The sequence below is a fragment of the Chelonia mydas genome, chromosome 1 (genome assembly GCF_015237465.2).
Source record: "Chelonia mydas isolate rCheMyd1 chromosome 1, rCheMyd1.pri.v2, whole genome shotgun sequence".
Classification (NCBI taxonomy): Eukaryota; Metazoa; Chordata; order Testudines; family Cheloniidae; genus Chelonia; species Chelonia mydas.
Genome location: NC_057849.1, coordinates 346,883,512 through 346,897,353, shown reverse-complemented (window position 1 = coordinate 346,897,353; position 13,842 = coordinate 346,883,512). Strand labels below are relative to the sequence as shown.

At 61.8% G+C, this 13,842-nt stretch overlaps 1 protein-coding gene across 1 annotated transcript in view; it reads right to left on the bottom strand.

Moving 5' to 3' along the window:
• The window catches only part of MAPK8IP2 (mitogen-activated protein kinase 8 interacting protein 2), a 63,792-nt gene that overhangs the window by 12,608 nt on the left and 37,342 nt on the right, over nucleotides 1-13,842 (bottom strand). The window contains 2 exon segments of the mRNA XM_037889510.2: nucleotides 12,896-13,068; nucleotides 13,528-13,603. Coding sequence (XP_037745438.2) covers nucleotides 12,896-13,068; nucleotides 13,528-13,603 — 249 coding nt within the window.

Here is a 13,842-nt window from a genome sequence, read left to right as displayed (position 1 = left end):
CGCCTCGGTTCTCCCTTTCCTCTCCCGCTCCTCTTCCTCCGCCGCCTCAGTTCTCCTCTTTCCTCTCCCGCTCCTGTTCCTCCCCCGCCTCGGTTCTCCTCTTTCCTCTCCCGCTCCTCTTCCTCCGCCGCCTCGTTCTCCTCTTTCCTCTCCCGCTCCTGTTCCTCCCCCGCCTCGGTTCCCCTCTTTCCTCTCCCGCTCCTTTCCTCCCCCGCCTCGGTTCCCCTCTTTCCTCTCCCGCTCCTCTTCCTCCCCCGCCTCGGTTCTCCTTCTCTCCCTCCTCTTCCTCCCCCGCCCCTCTTCCTCCTCTCCCGCTCCTCTTCCTCCCCGCCTCGGTTCCCCTCTTTCCTCTCCCGCTCCTCTTCCTCCCCCGCCTCGGTTCCCTCTTTCCTCTCCCGCTCCTCTTCCTCCCCCGCCTCGGTTCCCTCTTTCCTCTCCCGCTCCTCTTCCTCCCCCGCCTCGGTTCCCCTCCTTCCTCTCCCGCTCCTGTTCCTCCCCGCCTCGGTTCCCCTCTTTCCTCTCCGCTCCTCTTCCTCCCCCCCTCGGTTCCCCTCTTTCCTCTCCCGCTCCTCTTCCTCCCCCGCCTCGGTTCCCCTCTTTCCTCTCCCGCTCCTTTCCTCCCCCCTCGGTTCCCCTCTTTCCTCTCCCGCTCCTCTTCCTCCCCCACCTCGGTTCTCCTCTTTCCTCTCCCGCTCCTCTTCCTCCCCCGCCTCGGTTCCCTCTTTCCTCTCCCGCTCCTCTTCCTCCCCCGCCTCGGTTCCCCTCTTTCCTCTCCCGCTCCTCTTCCTCCCCCGCTCCTCTTCCTCTTTCCTCTCCCGCTCCTCTTCCTCCCCCGCCTCGGTTCCCCTCTTTCCTCTCCCGCTCCTGTTCCTCCCCGCCTCGGTTCCCCTCTTTCCTCTCCCGCTCCTTTCCTCCCCCGCTCGGTTCCCCTCTTTCCTCTCTCCTCCCCCGCCTCGGTTCCCCTCTTTCCTCTCCCGCCTCTTCCTCCCCGCCTCGGTTCCCCTCTTTCCTCTCCCGCTCCTGTTCCTCCCCCGCCTCGGTTCCCCTCTTTCCTCTCCCGCTCCTCTTCCTCCCCCGCCTCGGTTCCCCTCTTTCCTCTCCCGCTCCTCTTCCTCCCCCGCCTCGGTTCTCCTCTTTCCTCTCCCGCTCCTGTTCCTCCCCGCCTCGGTTCCCCTCTTTCCTCTCCCGCTCCTCTTCCTCCCCCGCTCGGTTCCCCTCTTTCCTCTCCCGCTCCTGTTCCTCCCGCCTCGGTTCCCCTCTTTCCTCTCCCGCCTCTTCCTCCCCCGCCTCGGTTCCCCTCTTTCCTCTCCCGCTCCTCTTCCTCCCCCGCCTCGGTTCCCCTCTTTCCTCTCCCGCTCCTTTCCTCCCCCCTCGGTTCCCTCTTTCCTCTCCGCTCCTCTTCCTCGCGCTCGGTTCCCCTCTTTCCTCTCCCGCTCCTGTTCCTCCCCCGCCTCGGTTCCCCTCTTTCCTCTCCCGCTCCTTTCCTCCCCCGCCTCGGTTCCCCTCTTTCCTCTCCCGCTCCTGTTCCTCCCCGCCTCGGTTCCCCTCTTTCCTCTCCCGCTCCTCTTCCTCCCCGCCTCGGTTCCCTCTTTCCTCTCCCGCTCCTGTTCCTCCCCCGCCTCGGTTCCCTCTTTCCTCTCCCGCTCCTCTTCCTCCCCCGCCTCGGTTCCCCTCTTTCCTCTCCCGCTCCTCTTCCTCCCCGCCTCGGTTCTCCTCTTCCTCTCCCGTCTCCTCTTCCTCCGCCCGCCTCGGTTCCCCTCTTCCTCCAATCTCCGCTCCTCTTCCTCCCCCGCCTCGGTTCCCCTCTTTCCTCTCCTCGCTCCTCTTCCTCCCCGCCTCGGTTCCCCTCTTTCCTCTCCCGCGTCCTCTTCCTCCCCGGCCTCGGTCCCCTCTTTCCTCTGCCGCTCCTCTTCCTCCCCCGCCTCGGTTCTCCTCTTTCCTCTCCCGCTCCTCTTCCTCCCCCGCCTCGGTTCCCCTCTTTCCTCTCCGCTCCTTTCTTCCTCCCCCGCCTCGGTTCCCCTCTTTCCTCTCCCGAATTCCTCTTCCTCCCCCGCCTCGGTTCCCCTCTTTCCTCTCCCGCTCCTCTTCCTCCCCCGCCTCGGTTCCCCTCTTTCCTCTCCCGCTCCTCTTCCTCCCCCGCCTCGGTTCCCCTCTTTCCTCTCCCGCTCCTGTTCCTCCCCCGCCTCGGTTCCCCTCTTTCCTCTCCCCGCTCCTCTTCCTCCCCCGCCTCGGTTTCCCCTCTTTCCTCTCCCCGCTCCTCTTCCTCCCCCGCCTCGGTTCCCCTCTTTCCTCCTCCCGATCCCTCTTCCTCCCCCGCCCGGTTCTCCTCTTTTCCTCTCCCGCTCCTGCTTTCCTCCCCCGCCTCGGTTCCCTCCTTTCCTCTCCCGCTCCTCTTCCTCACCCCGCCTCGGTCTCCCCTCTTTCCTCTCCCGCTCCTGCTTCCTCCCCCGCCTCGGTTCTCCCTCTTTCCTCTCCCGCCTCCTCTTCCTCCCCCGCCTCGGCTTCCCCTCTTTCCTCTGCCCGCCTCCTCCTTCCTCCCCCGCCTCGGTTCCCCTCATCTTCCTCTCCCGCTTCCTCTTCCTCCGCCGCCGCTCGGTCTCCCTCTTTCCTCTCCCGCTCCTCTGCCTCCCCCGCCTCGGTTTCCCTCTTGTTCCTCTCCCGCTCCTCTTTCCTCCCCCGCCTCGGTTCCCCTCTTTCCTCTCCCGCTCCTCTTCCCCCCCCCGCCTCGGTTCCCCTTCTTTCCCTCTCCCGCTCCTCTTCCTCCCCCGCCTCGGTTCCCCTCTTTCCTCTCCCGCTCCTCTTCCTCCCCCGCCTCGGTTCCCTCTTTCCTCTCCCGCTCCTCTTCCTCCCCGCCTCGGTTCCCTCTTTCCTCTCCGCTCCTCTTCCTCCCCCGCCTCGGTTCCTCTTTCCTCTCCCGCTCCTGTTCCTCCCCCGCCTCGGTTCCCCTCTTTCCTCTCCCTACTGTTCCTCCCCCGCCTCGGTTCCCCTCTTTCCTCTCCCGCTCCTCTTCCTCCCCCGCCTCGGTTCCCTCTTTCCTCTCCCGCTCCTTCCTCCCCCGCCTCGGTTCCCCTCTTTCCTCTCCCGCTCCTCTTCCTCCCCCGCCTCGGTTCCCCTCTTTCCTCTCCCGCTCCTCTTCCTCCCCCGCCTCGGTTCCCCTCTTTCCTCTCCCGCTCCTTCCTCCCCCGCCTCGGTTCTCCTCTTTCCTCTCCCGCTCCTCTTCCTCCCCGCCTCGGTTCCCCTCTTTCCTCTCCCGCTCCTGTTCCTCCCCCGCCTCGGTTCTCCTCTTTCCTCTCCCGCTCCTCTTCCTCCCCCGCCTCGGTTCCCCTCTTTCCTCTCCCGCTCCTGTTCCTCCCCCGCCTCGGTTTCCCCTCTTTCCTCTCCCGCTCCTCTTCCTCCGCCGCCTCGGTTCTCCTCTTTCCTCTCCCGCTCCTCTTCCTCCCCCGCCTCGGTTCCCCTCTTTCCTCTCCCGCTCCTGTTCCTCCCCCGCCTCGGTTCTCCTCTTTCCTCTCCCGCTCCTCTTCCTCCCCCGCCTCGGTTCCCCTCTTTCCTCTCCCGCTCCTCTTCCTCCCCCGCCTCGGTTCTCCTCTTTCCTCTCCCGCTCCTCTTCCTCCCCCGCCTCGGTTCCCCTCTTTCCTCTCCCGCTCCTCTTCCTCCCCCGCCTCGGTTCCCCTCTTTCCTCTCCCGCTCCTCTTCCTCCCCCGCCTCGGTTCTCCTCTTTCCTCTCCCGCTCCTCTTCCTCCGGCGCCTCGGTTCCCCTCTTTCCTCTCCCGCTCCTCTTCCTCCCCCGCCTCGGTTCCCCTCTTTCCTCTCCCGCTCCTGTTCCTCCCCCGCCTCGGTTCCCCTCTTTCCTCTCCGCTCCTGTTCCTCCCCCGCCTCGGTTCTCCTCTTTCCTCTCCCGCTCCTGTTCCTCCCCCGCCTCGGTTCCCCTCTTTCCTCTCCCGCTCCTCTTCCTCCCCCGCCTCGGTTCCCCTCTTTCCTCTCCCGCTCCTCTTCTCCCCCCGCCTCGGTTCCCCTCTTTCCTCTCCCGCTCCTCTTCCTCCCCCGCCTCGGTTCCCCTCTTTCCTCTCCCGCTCCTCTTCCTCCCCCGCCTCGGTTCCCCTCTTTCCTCTCCCGCTCCTCTTCCTCCCCCGCCTCGGTTCCCCTCTTTCCTCTCCCGCTCCTCTTCCTCCCCCGCCTCGGTTCCCCTCTTTCCTCTCCCGCTCCTCTTCCTCCCCCGCCTCGGTTCTCCTCTTTCCTCTCCCGCTCCTCTTCCTCCCCCGCCTCGGTTCCCCTCTTTCCTCTCCCGCTCCTCTTCCTCCCCCGCCTCGGTTCCCCTCTTTCCTCTCCCGCTCCTCTTCCTCCCCCGCCTCGGTTCCCCTCTTTCCTCTCCCGCTCCTGTTCCTCCCCCGCCTCGGTTCCCCTCTTTCCTCTCCCGCTCCTCTTCCTCCCCCGCCTCGGTTCCCCTCTTTCCTCTCCCGCCTCCTCTTCCTCCCCCGCCTCGGTTCTCCTCTTTCCTCTCCCGCTCCTCTTCCTCCCCCGCCTCGGTTCTCCTCTTTCCTCTCCCGCTCCTCTTCCTCCCCCGCCTCGGTTCTCCTCTTTCCTCTCCCGCTCCTCTTCCTCCCCCGCCTCGGTTCCCCTCTTTCCTCTCCCGCTCCTCTTCCTCCGCCGCCTCGGTTCTCCTCCTTCCTCTCCCGCTCCTGTTCCTCCCCCACCTCGGTTCCCCTCTTTCCTCTCCCGCTCCTCTTCCTCCCCCGCCTCGGTTCCCCTCTTTCCTCTCCCGCTCCTCTTCCTCCCCCGCCTCGGTTCCCCTCTTTCCTCTCCCGCTCCTGTTCCTCCCCCGCCTCGGTTCTCCTCCTTCCTCTCCCGCTCCTGTTCCTCCCCCGCCTCGGTTCCCCTCTTTCCTCTCCCGCTCCTCTTCCTCCCCCGCCTCAGTTCCCCTCTTTCCTCTCCCGCTCCTCTTCCTCCCCCGCCTCGGTTCCCCTCTTTCCTCTCCCGCTCCTCTTCCTCCCCCGCCTCGGTTCCCCTCTTTCCTCTCCCGCTCCTCTTCCTCCCCCGCCTCGGTTCCCCTCTTTCCTCTCCCGCTCCTCTTCCTCCCCCGCCTCGGTTCCCCTCTTTCCTCTCCCGCTCCTCTTCCTCCCCCGCCTCGGTTCCCCTCTTTCCTCTCCCGCTCCTGTTCCTCCGCCGCCTCGGTTCCCCTCTTTCCTCTCCCGCTCCTCTTCCTCCCCCGCCTCGGTTCCCCTCTTTCCTCTCCCGCTCCTCTTCCTCCCCCGCCTCGGTTCCCCTCCTTCCTCTCCCGCTCCTGTTCCTCCCCCACCTCGGTTCCCCTCTTTCCTCTCCCGCTCCTCTTCCTCCCCCGCCTCGGTTCCCCTCTTTCCTCTCCCGCTCCTCTTCCTCCCCCGCCTCGGTTCCCCTCTTTCCTCTCCCGCTCCTCTTCCTCCCCCGCCTCGGTTCCCCTCTTTCCTCTCCCGCTCCTCTTCCTCCCCCGCCTCGGTTCTCCTCTTTCCTCTCCCGCTCCTCTTCCTCCCCCGCCTCGGTTCCCCTCTTTCCTCTCCCGCTCCTCTTCCTCCCCCGCCTCGGTTCCCCTCTTTCCTCTCCCGCTCCTGTTCCTCCGCCGCCTCAGTTCTCCTCTTTCCTCTCCCGCTCCTCTTCCTCCCCCGCCTCGGTTCCCCTCTTTCCTCTCCCGCTCCTCTTCCTCCCCCGCCTCGGTTCCCCTCTTTCCTCTCCCGCTCCTCTTCCTCCCCCGCCTCGGTTCCCCTCTTTCCTCTCCCGCTCCTCTTCCTCCCCCACCTCGGTTCCCCTCTTTCCTCTCCCGCTCCTGTTCCTCCCCCCGCCTCGGTTCCCCTCTTTCCTCTCCCGCTCCTCTTCCTCCCCCGCCTCGGTTCCCCTCTTTCCTCTCCCGCTCCTCTTCCTCCCCCGCCTCGGTTCCCCTCTTTCCTCTCCCGCTCCTCTTCCTCCGCCGCCTCGGTTCCCCTCCTTCCTCTCCCGCTCCTCTTCCTCCCCCGCCTCGGTTCCCCTCTTTCCTCTCCCGCTCCTCTTCCTCCCCCGCCTCGGTTCCCCTCCTTCCTCTCCCGCTCCTCTTCCTCCCCCGCCTCGGTTCCCCTCTTTCCTCTCCCGCTCCTCTTCCTCCCCCGCCTCGGTTCTCCTCTTTCCTCTCCCGCTCCTCTTCCTCCCCCGCCTCGGTTCTCCTCTTTCCTCTCCCGCTCCTCTTCCTCCCCCGCCTCGGTTCCCCTCTTTCCTCTCCCGCTCCTGTTCCTCCCCCGCCTCGGTTCCCCTCTTTCCTCTCCCGCTCCTCTTCCTCCCCCGCCTCGGTTCCCCTCTTTCCTCTCCCGCTCCTCTTCCTCCCCCGCCTCGGTTCCCCTCTTTCCTCTCCCGCTCCTCTTCCTCCCCCGCCTCGGTTCTCCTCTTTCCTCTCCCGCTCCTCTTCCTCCCCCGCCTCGGTTCCCCTCTTTCCTCTCCCGCTCCTCTTCCTCCCCCGCCTCGATTCTCCTCTTTCCTCTCCCGCTCCTCTTCCTCCCCCGCCTCGGTTCCCCTCTTTCCTCTCCCGCTCCTCTTCCTCCCCCGCCTCGGTTCTCCTCTTTCCTCTCCCGCTCCTCTTCCTCCCCCGCCTCGGTTCCCCTCTTTCCTCTCCCGCTCCTCTTCCTCTCCCGCCTCGGTTCTCCTCTTTCCTCTCCCGCTCCTCTTCCTCCCCCGCCTCGGTTCCCCTCTTTCCTCTCCCGCTCCTCTTCCTCCCCCGCCTCGGTTCCCCTCTTTCCTCTCCCGCTCCTCTTCCTCCCCCGCCTCGGTTCTCCTCTTTCCTCTCCCTTCTCCTCTTCCTCCCCCGCCTCGGTTCCCCTCTTTCCTCTCCCGCTCCTCTTCCTCCGCCGCCTCGGTTCCCCTCTTTCCTCTCCCGCTCCTTTTCCTCCCCCGCCTCGGTTCCCCTCTTTCCTCTCCCGCTCCTGTCCCTTCTGTCTAACAGGAGTTTGGCTCTGCCAGCCAAGACTGTGTAGTTTGGAACACTGCTGTGAACCTGTGGTCAGAAAGAGTCTGCTAAAAGCAGTGCCTTCAACCAGAGGTTCTCAACAAGAGGTGCGTGTACCCCTGGGGCTATGCAGAGATCTTCCAAGGGGTACGTCAGCTCATCTAGATATTTGCCTGGTTTTACAACTGACTACATAAAAAGCACTAGCGAACTCAGTACAAACTAAAATTTCATACAGACCATGACTTGTTTATACGGCTCTGTATACGATACACTGAAGTGTAAGTACAATATTTATATTCCAATTGATTTGTTTTATAATTATATGGTAAAAAGGAGAAAGTCAGCCATCGTTCAGTACTGGAGGGCTGTGACACGTCTGTATTTTTAGCTCTGATTTTCTCAGCAAGTCGTTTTTAAGAGAGTTGAAACTTGGGGTACGCAAGACAAATCAGCCTCCTGAAAGGGGAACAGATGTCCGGAAAAGTTGAGAGCCACTGCCCTAAACTACCTGATGCTGGTACAAGTGGCCGGTCTCAGAGTGGCTGATCAGACTGGGTGCTGGGCCTGTATTTTTCCAGCCGTGAGGTTGCAAGGGCGAGCCAGCACCAGAGTCAGAAGCCACGTCTGCTCTCTTTGCTGTTCTTTCCTCTCCCCTCTTGTGCTGGGCTTGTCTTGGCTTCTGGGAGCCGATATTGGATTTTAACAACAGCAGCAGCAATGCCAGCTCCAGCCCAGCTCCACTGACTCCTCTCTTCCCCAAAACGGAACAGAGACCACGGTTAGCACCAGCTAAGCGACTGTCAGACAAAGGGTTTTTCCTTCTAAAGGCTCTCCGAAGCTAAAGGGAAAGGAAACCCGGGGTGCTGTTGAAATGAAAGTCTTACTCAATACTTACATTTCAAATGCTTTAACTGTGTTTCCTTCTCTTCTGTATCTTTACTAAAGGGATCAAAGGAGTTGTCGGGGTCTGTTTGCCATGTACTAAGCAGGCGGAGGTCTCTGTGTACCCAGCCACAGATCTCATTTAAAACTCTTTAATGCTGGATAGTTTCAGGGTCATGTTAACACCTTTGACTCGTTGGCCCCTTTATTCCATCTAACTCAGTGGTTTGCAACCTCCCACAGGTCCATGGACCACAGCTTGGAAACCATCGATCTGGGCCTCTATGGGTTCTGGGGATTGATAGCCACACTGCCAAGAACAATACAAAACGGTTACTCCCGTATCCTGTGGCTGTTCTTCTTCGCGATGTGTTGCAAGTCTCCATTCCACATTGGGTGTGTGCGCGCCCAGTGCACCGAAGCTGGAGGTTGTTCCCACAACGGTCCCTGTCGGGCTGGCACATGTGCCCAGCGTCTGACCGTGCTCTCAGTGGAGGGTATAAAGGGAGGAGCCACCCTGAGCACCAGTGCTGCCTGGGCCAAGCAGGGGTTATTGAGATCAACTTGGTGCAGTCCTGCTTGAGCCTGAGAATCACCTTAGGAATTAAAGGCATGGGAGGGAATGCACAGAGTAGACTGTCCTTCCTCGGGAGCAGCAGCCAGGCCAGGACGGAGCCCCGACTGTAACCCGCCCTGCAGCAGCACTGATCGCACTTCCTGCTCTGCTTTATGGTGCACAGATCTACTGCAGGTGCCCACCAAGTCTGAAACGGCAACCTGAGCACTTTGGTTTTCAGACCCCAGTCACGGCCCATCCTGAAGGACCTGCCGAGCTGGCTTGTCAGGCTGCTCTGTATTCCCAGAGGTGCAGCCCTTTGAGCAGGACTGAGTTCCTGGTGCAGAACTTCGAAAGGTTCGCTGCTTCCTGTCGCCCATGGCGATGCCCTGTCTGTTCAATAAAACATGGCTGCGGGGTTGTCCATGTGGACGTGCAAAGGACTGCCTTTGATGTGTGGCAGGAAGACCTGGCCTGCCTGCTATACCGTGCAAAGCTTGAGAACATTCATGGGTAGGGATAGCTCCGGATCTGACTAAGTCCTTGGGTTCAGAGATCTCGTAGGTGTGCTCCTCAGCCTAAGGATGATGTCGATGTGGCTAGGCTCATGGAGGGAAGGGGACGTGAGAAGGAAACTCCCCTGCACAAGTTGGACAGGTTGACCCACCAATCCAAGGAAGCTAGAACCCTTGCAGGGATGAGAACTAGCACGTCCAGCGGATGGTAGAGAGACTTCGGTCACTCCTGCACGCGCCTCAGGTGACGACTGCCATAACGAGTCACGTATGCACAAGCCGCCATGTGCCCAAGGAGTCTCAGACAATTTCTTACAGGAGTCTGAGGGTGAGGCTGGAGAGGGGCGCACAGGTCCAGAGTCACTTGGAACCTGGTCTGCGGTGTGCAGGCTGTTGTCGGATTGAGAACTGCCTTGATAAACTCTATCCTTTGCAGAGTACAGGACTGGGGTGTCAAATGGGGACTGGATTGTCTGTTGTCTTCCACCTGCTATCTGGAGCAGCCTTGGATCCACCAGCTGTCCAGACACAGGAACACTTGAACACTGATCTTCCAGAGGTCACCAGTCGCCACTGCCATGCATTGGGGGCTCACAACAGGCCAAAGCGGGGACTGGAAAGTGGTAGTGAACATGTACAACCATGAACCTGGGGAACGTCTTTGGCTCAGGTGGACAGCCACAGGAAATCAGCGTCTCTCACGCTGAGAGCAGCATGCCAAGCAACAAGATCTATGGAAAGGATACAGGGAACCAGGGAAACCAGGCAAAACATCATCTTCTTGATGAATCTATTCAAGTTTCATAGATCGAGGATAAGCCTCAGGTCCCCTGGACTTGGCTTGGAGGGAATAGCAAGAGTAAAACTCCTTTCACCAATGTTGTGCCGGTACCTCCTCTATGACTCCTAACCCGAGTAGAGTCTGTTCTCTTGTCTGAGAACAGCCTGATGAGACTGGCCGCTGAAAAGCCTGGAGAGAAACTACAGCGTGTAGCCCAGTCCCACAGTTCTTAGCACCCACCAGTCTGCTGTAATGGCCCTCCACGCACTGAGGAAGTGAGATGGCCTGTCTCCGAAGGGAGCAGTGGGACAAGGAATAGCCCCATGAATGGATATGCCGGCCTCAGCTGAAGAGTCAAAGAGCCTGCTTCAAACTAGAGAGTTGCTGAGATGAAGCAGAGATGGCAGGTCTCTGGCGTCGCCGGTACCCCCAGCCTAGTTGCACGGCCCTGCACGTTGAGGCTGGCTCCCTGATATAGTACAGCTGGGGTCGGTCTCAACAGTACTGCACCGTGGTCGACAAATCCAACACAGGAGAGTCTCTAGCCCTCAGCATCTGGGAGCACCAAGCCAGAATTCGTGCCCTAACCTCAGCACCCAAACGGCTCTGCAAGGTATCAGCCGAGGCAGAACAATGTTCCTTAGTGGCCGAGGAGGTTTTCTTAGCCCTCTATTCCAGAGGCTGCTCTGCAACTCTTCTACCTCTTGCTCATGGGCCCCCGAGAGGGCGAACGTCGTCTTCTCGAGCTCTGCTTGACAAGGAGAGTCCGACAAGTCAGGACGGGCACTTCTGAGCTGCTGCCTTGCACTGATGGCCCTGGATCCAAGCGGGACGTAAAGCACACTCCATCCGAAAGTCTCTGAGCCTCACCTCCCTTGACTTCTGAGTTTGGGTCTAGAAGCCCCTGCAGCTGTGGCTCTTGTCTCTGATACGACCCTCCCCAAACGTTTTAAATAGCAGGGTCACTGTTGGGCATAGCTACTGTACAGACACAGGGCTTGTAACCGGGAGACTAACGACTTGCTAAGTCCAGGTCCCCGATACCTGACACCCAGAGCAAACCAGTACAAAGAGAACAAAAGTGAAAAAACCCAGCTAGGACAAAACCTGAGTCCTATTAACTGTCTAAGAATGATTTCTGAACGATTTACAATGGGAAATAATCCCCTTCAGAGCAAGACAGTCGTGTGCTCCTGCGCATGGGATACTCCGACTACCAACCCCAGGCAGTGAGAAGGAACCAAAGGGGGTCGGGGCAGCTCTGCCCTTTATGGCCTCGGCTGGGAGCAGACAGGAGCAGCTGTAGGACAATCTCTGTCTTTGGCACACTGGGCGCGCACACACCTTACGTGCAATGGACATGTGCAGTCACTGGAAGAAAACCTGGGGTTCCCCGACCCCACGGCCAGGCCAGGGGGTCTGGCTCACTCTGCTCCTGCAGCGGATGGCCCCAGGCGTGTCTGTGCGGTGCTGCTTTCCCCGTGCCCTAGCACCAAGGATCCTGCGCTGTCCAACGGCAGCTCCCTGGAGCTCTCACTCCTTTGCTGCCCCCCGCCCCAGCCTGCCAGCCCGGCTACGAGCCGCAGCCTCCCAGCGCCCCCTTACGCTGGCCCTCGCCTGGCCTCCTCGCCCTCCTGGCCCGTCTCCCTGCTCCCAGCACTGGGTGCAGACCCTTCAGTCCATCCAGGCTCTTCTGCAGCGTCAGGGTCAGAGCGACTCCACCTGCTGCTTCACTGCGCCCGCAGGCAGGACTGGCCCCCTCACCGGAACGGAGGAAAAACTCCTCTCTCTTCCCTGCCAGCTTGAAAGCCTCCTACCGGGCCCTGCCTGCCAGGGACCAGGATTCCTCCTGCTCGAGTGGAGACTGTCAGAGCCAGGCTGGCTCTCAGCACAGGAGTCGTGCAGCTCCTGAGGCTTCCCGTCCCCCGTCCCCCCCACACACACACAGGTGCCAGGCACTGGAAGTTCCCTGTGCCACCCCCATCTCTACTCCTCTCACCAGGGCCCTGAACCTGCTGCACATGGGCTCATTCACAGGAGCTTCCCAGCATGCGTTGGGGAACCCACACCGGCTGGTCTGAAGCGTCGTTTGCCCGGGCACAGCATCTGGTTCCTGTGAGGGCACCAAAGACCCCTTGGGCCAGGTTCCTCCCTACGATGCTCCTGTCTCCCTGGTGACTCCTGTCAGCCCTCACCTCCCCGGAGCTCTCCGCTCAGACATCCCCTCTCCTGGCAAGGGCAGTGGGTGTTGCAGGGATCAGCACCTCTTCCCCACTGCCTCTCCTTCTATGCCTTCCTCTCCTACCACCGTCCCGCGAGCAGACAGAACCACCTGCTGGAGTCAGCCGGGTGCCCTTTGCCTCTGGCAGAGAACCCAGCAGCTGTCCAGGCTCCCAGAGCACCTAACAGATATGGATCCTTGGTGGTCTCCATGCAGAGATGGGCCCACTGGGCAGCCTGGACCATCAACAACCAACCTCCATCACCCAATTGCTGCACCATTGCAGGCCTTCCTGTGCAACTGTCTGCTCCCCCGAGAGCTGCCCCCCATGTGCTCGCCTGCCCCCTCTACAGACTCTGAATGTTCGGGACATTCCATGCGGATTCACGCCCTTCTCTGCTCGTAAGGACGTAAGAATGGTCCTAGTGGGTCAGACCAAAGGTCCACCCAGCCCAGTGTCCTGTCTTCTGACAGTGGCCAGGGCCAGGTGCTCCACAGGGAGTGAACAGAACAGGGAATCAGCAAGTGGTCCATCCCTGTGGCCCATTCCCAGCTTCTGCTGCTGCACTCAGCCGGCAGCTGCCGAGCGACCCCAGGGGCCCGTGGGTTTGCTCTCGCTGTTCCTTGCTGCCACTCAGAGCTCCAGAGCCCAGGACGGGCTCTTGGTGGGGATAGGGGGTGAGTGGTGGATTCCTGGTGCTTTCTCAGTGATTACACACGATGATCTAGGGGCACTTGGACGGCAGGATGGGGTCAATGCTCACCCATCTGGGTGGGTGTGTCTGTGAGGGGGTGTTTGTGTGGGGAGGGTCTCCCTGGCAGCCCTCCCCATCTGCAGCAGAGCGCTCTGGGTCACTGCCTGAAACTGTGGCTGAGCCTTACCCTGACGGCAGTGCCACGAGCTGGCTATTGCTGTCCCTGCAGGGCCCATGGCAGCACCAAGGGCGGCAGGTGCTCAGGGCTCCCACGCCACAGGGAGGGAGGCAGGGGAGATGCCTACCTATGACCTCCTTAGCTTGGCTCACCACCTCGTGGGCATAGAACGCCGGGAAGATGCCTCTCTCTCCAGTCCGCATGTTGTACCCTCGGTACCAGTAGTCATCCTCCTCCAGCTCCACCAGGATCGGGTCGTCCACGTCCAGCTCCAGCTCGTCCTCGTGGCGGGGGATAAACCTGCAAGTGGAGGCGACAGCACCAGGATGGGGGGAAGGGGCGTGGGGGGGGCAGAGGAAACGCGAGAGAGGGAAAGAGAGACGGAGATGAAGACGGGCGAGGACGCTCTTGCCCGCAGGAGCCAGAGGCACTGTGCCCAGTTCCCAGCAGCCCCCTCAGGCCTCCCGCCATAGCAGGGGGCAGGACAACCCCAGGCAGCCTTGAGACTCCTTGGCACCAGCTGGGCCACCATCCTATAAATGTATCTATTAGAAAGCGGTGGGCTGCCCCGGAGAGGGATGCTGCCTGCCTCACCCCCATTCGTTGCCCTGGGGCTGTGTATTTATCAGCTGCTCAGCCCCGGGGATGAAGCAGTTTCCTCCTCTCAGCGCCAGATAGACCCCAACTTGTTCCTGGCCACGCGCCCAGAGGGGCAGCGTTGGTGCGGCCCTGGGGTCCAGGCTAGGGTGCTCTTCTCACCTGAAGACAGCCCGGTGCGTCTGCTCCCGTTCTTCCCCATTCACCATGCATGAGAACAGCCCAAAGGACTCCGTACCTAGGGAGCACAGGAGAGGTCACTGCAGCCCGGCAGGAGGACGACATGCAGGAGGCACCCTCGCCAGCCAAGCACAGGACAAGAGACCCGAGCCGCTCGGGCCTGGCTCCTCGGCGGGGAACGCCCGGCCCCGAGCCGCTCGGGCCTGGCTCCTCGGCGGGGAACGCCCGGCCCCGAGCCGCTCGGGCCTGGCTCCTCGGCGGGGAACGTCCAGGTCAGAGCCAGTTGGGGTTGCCCTT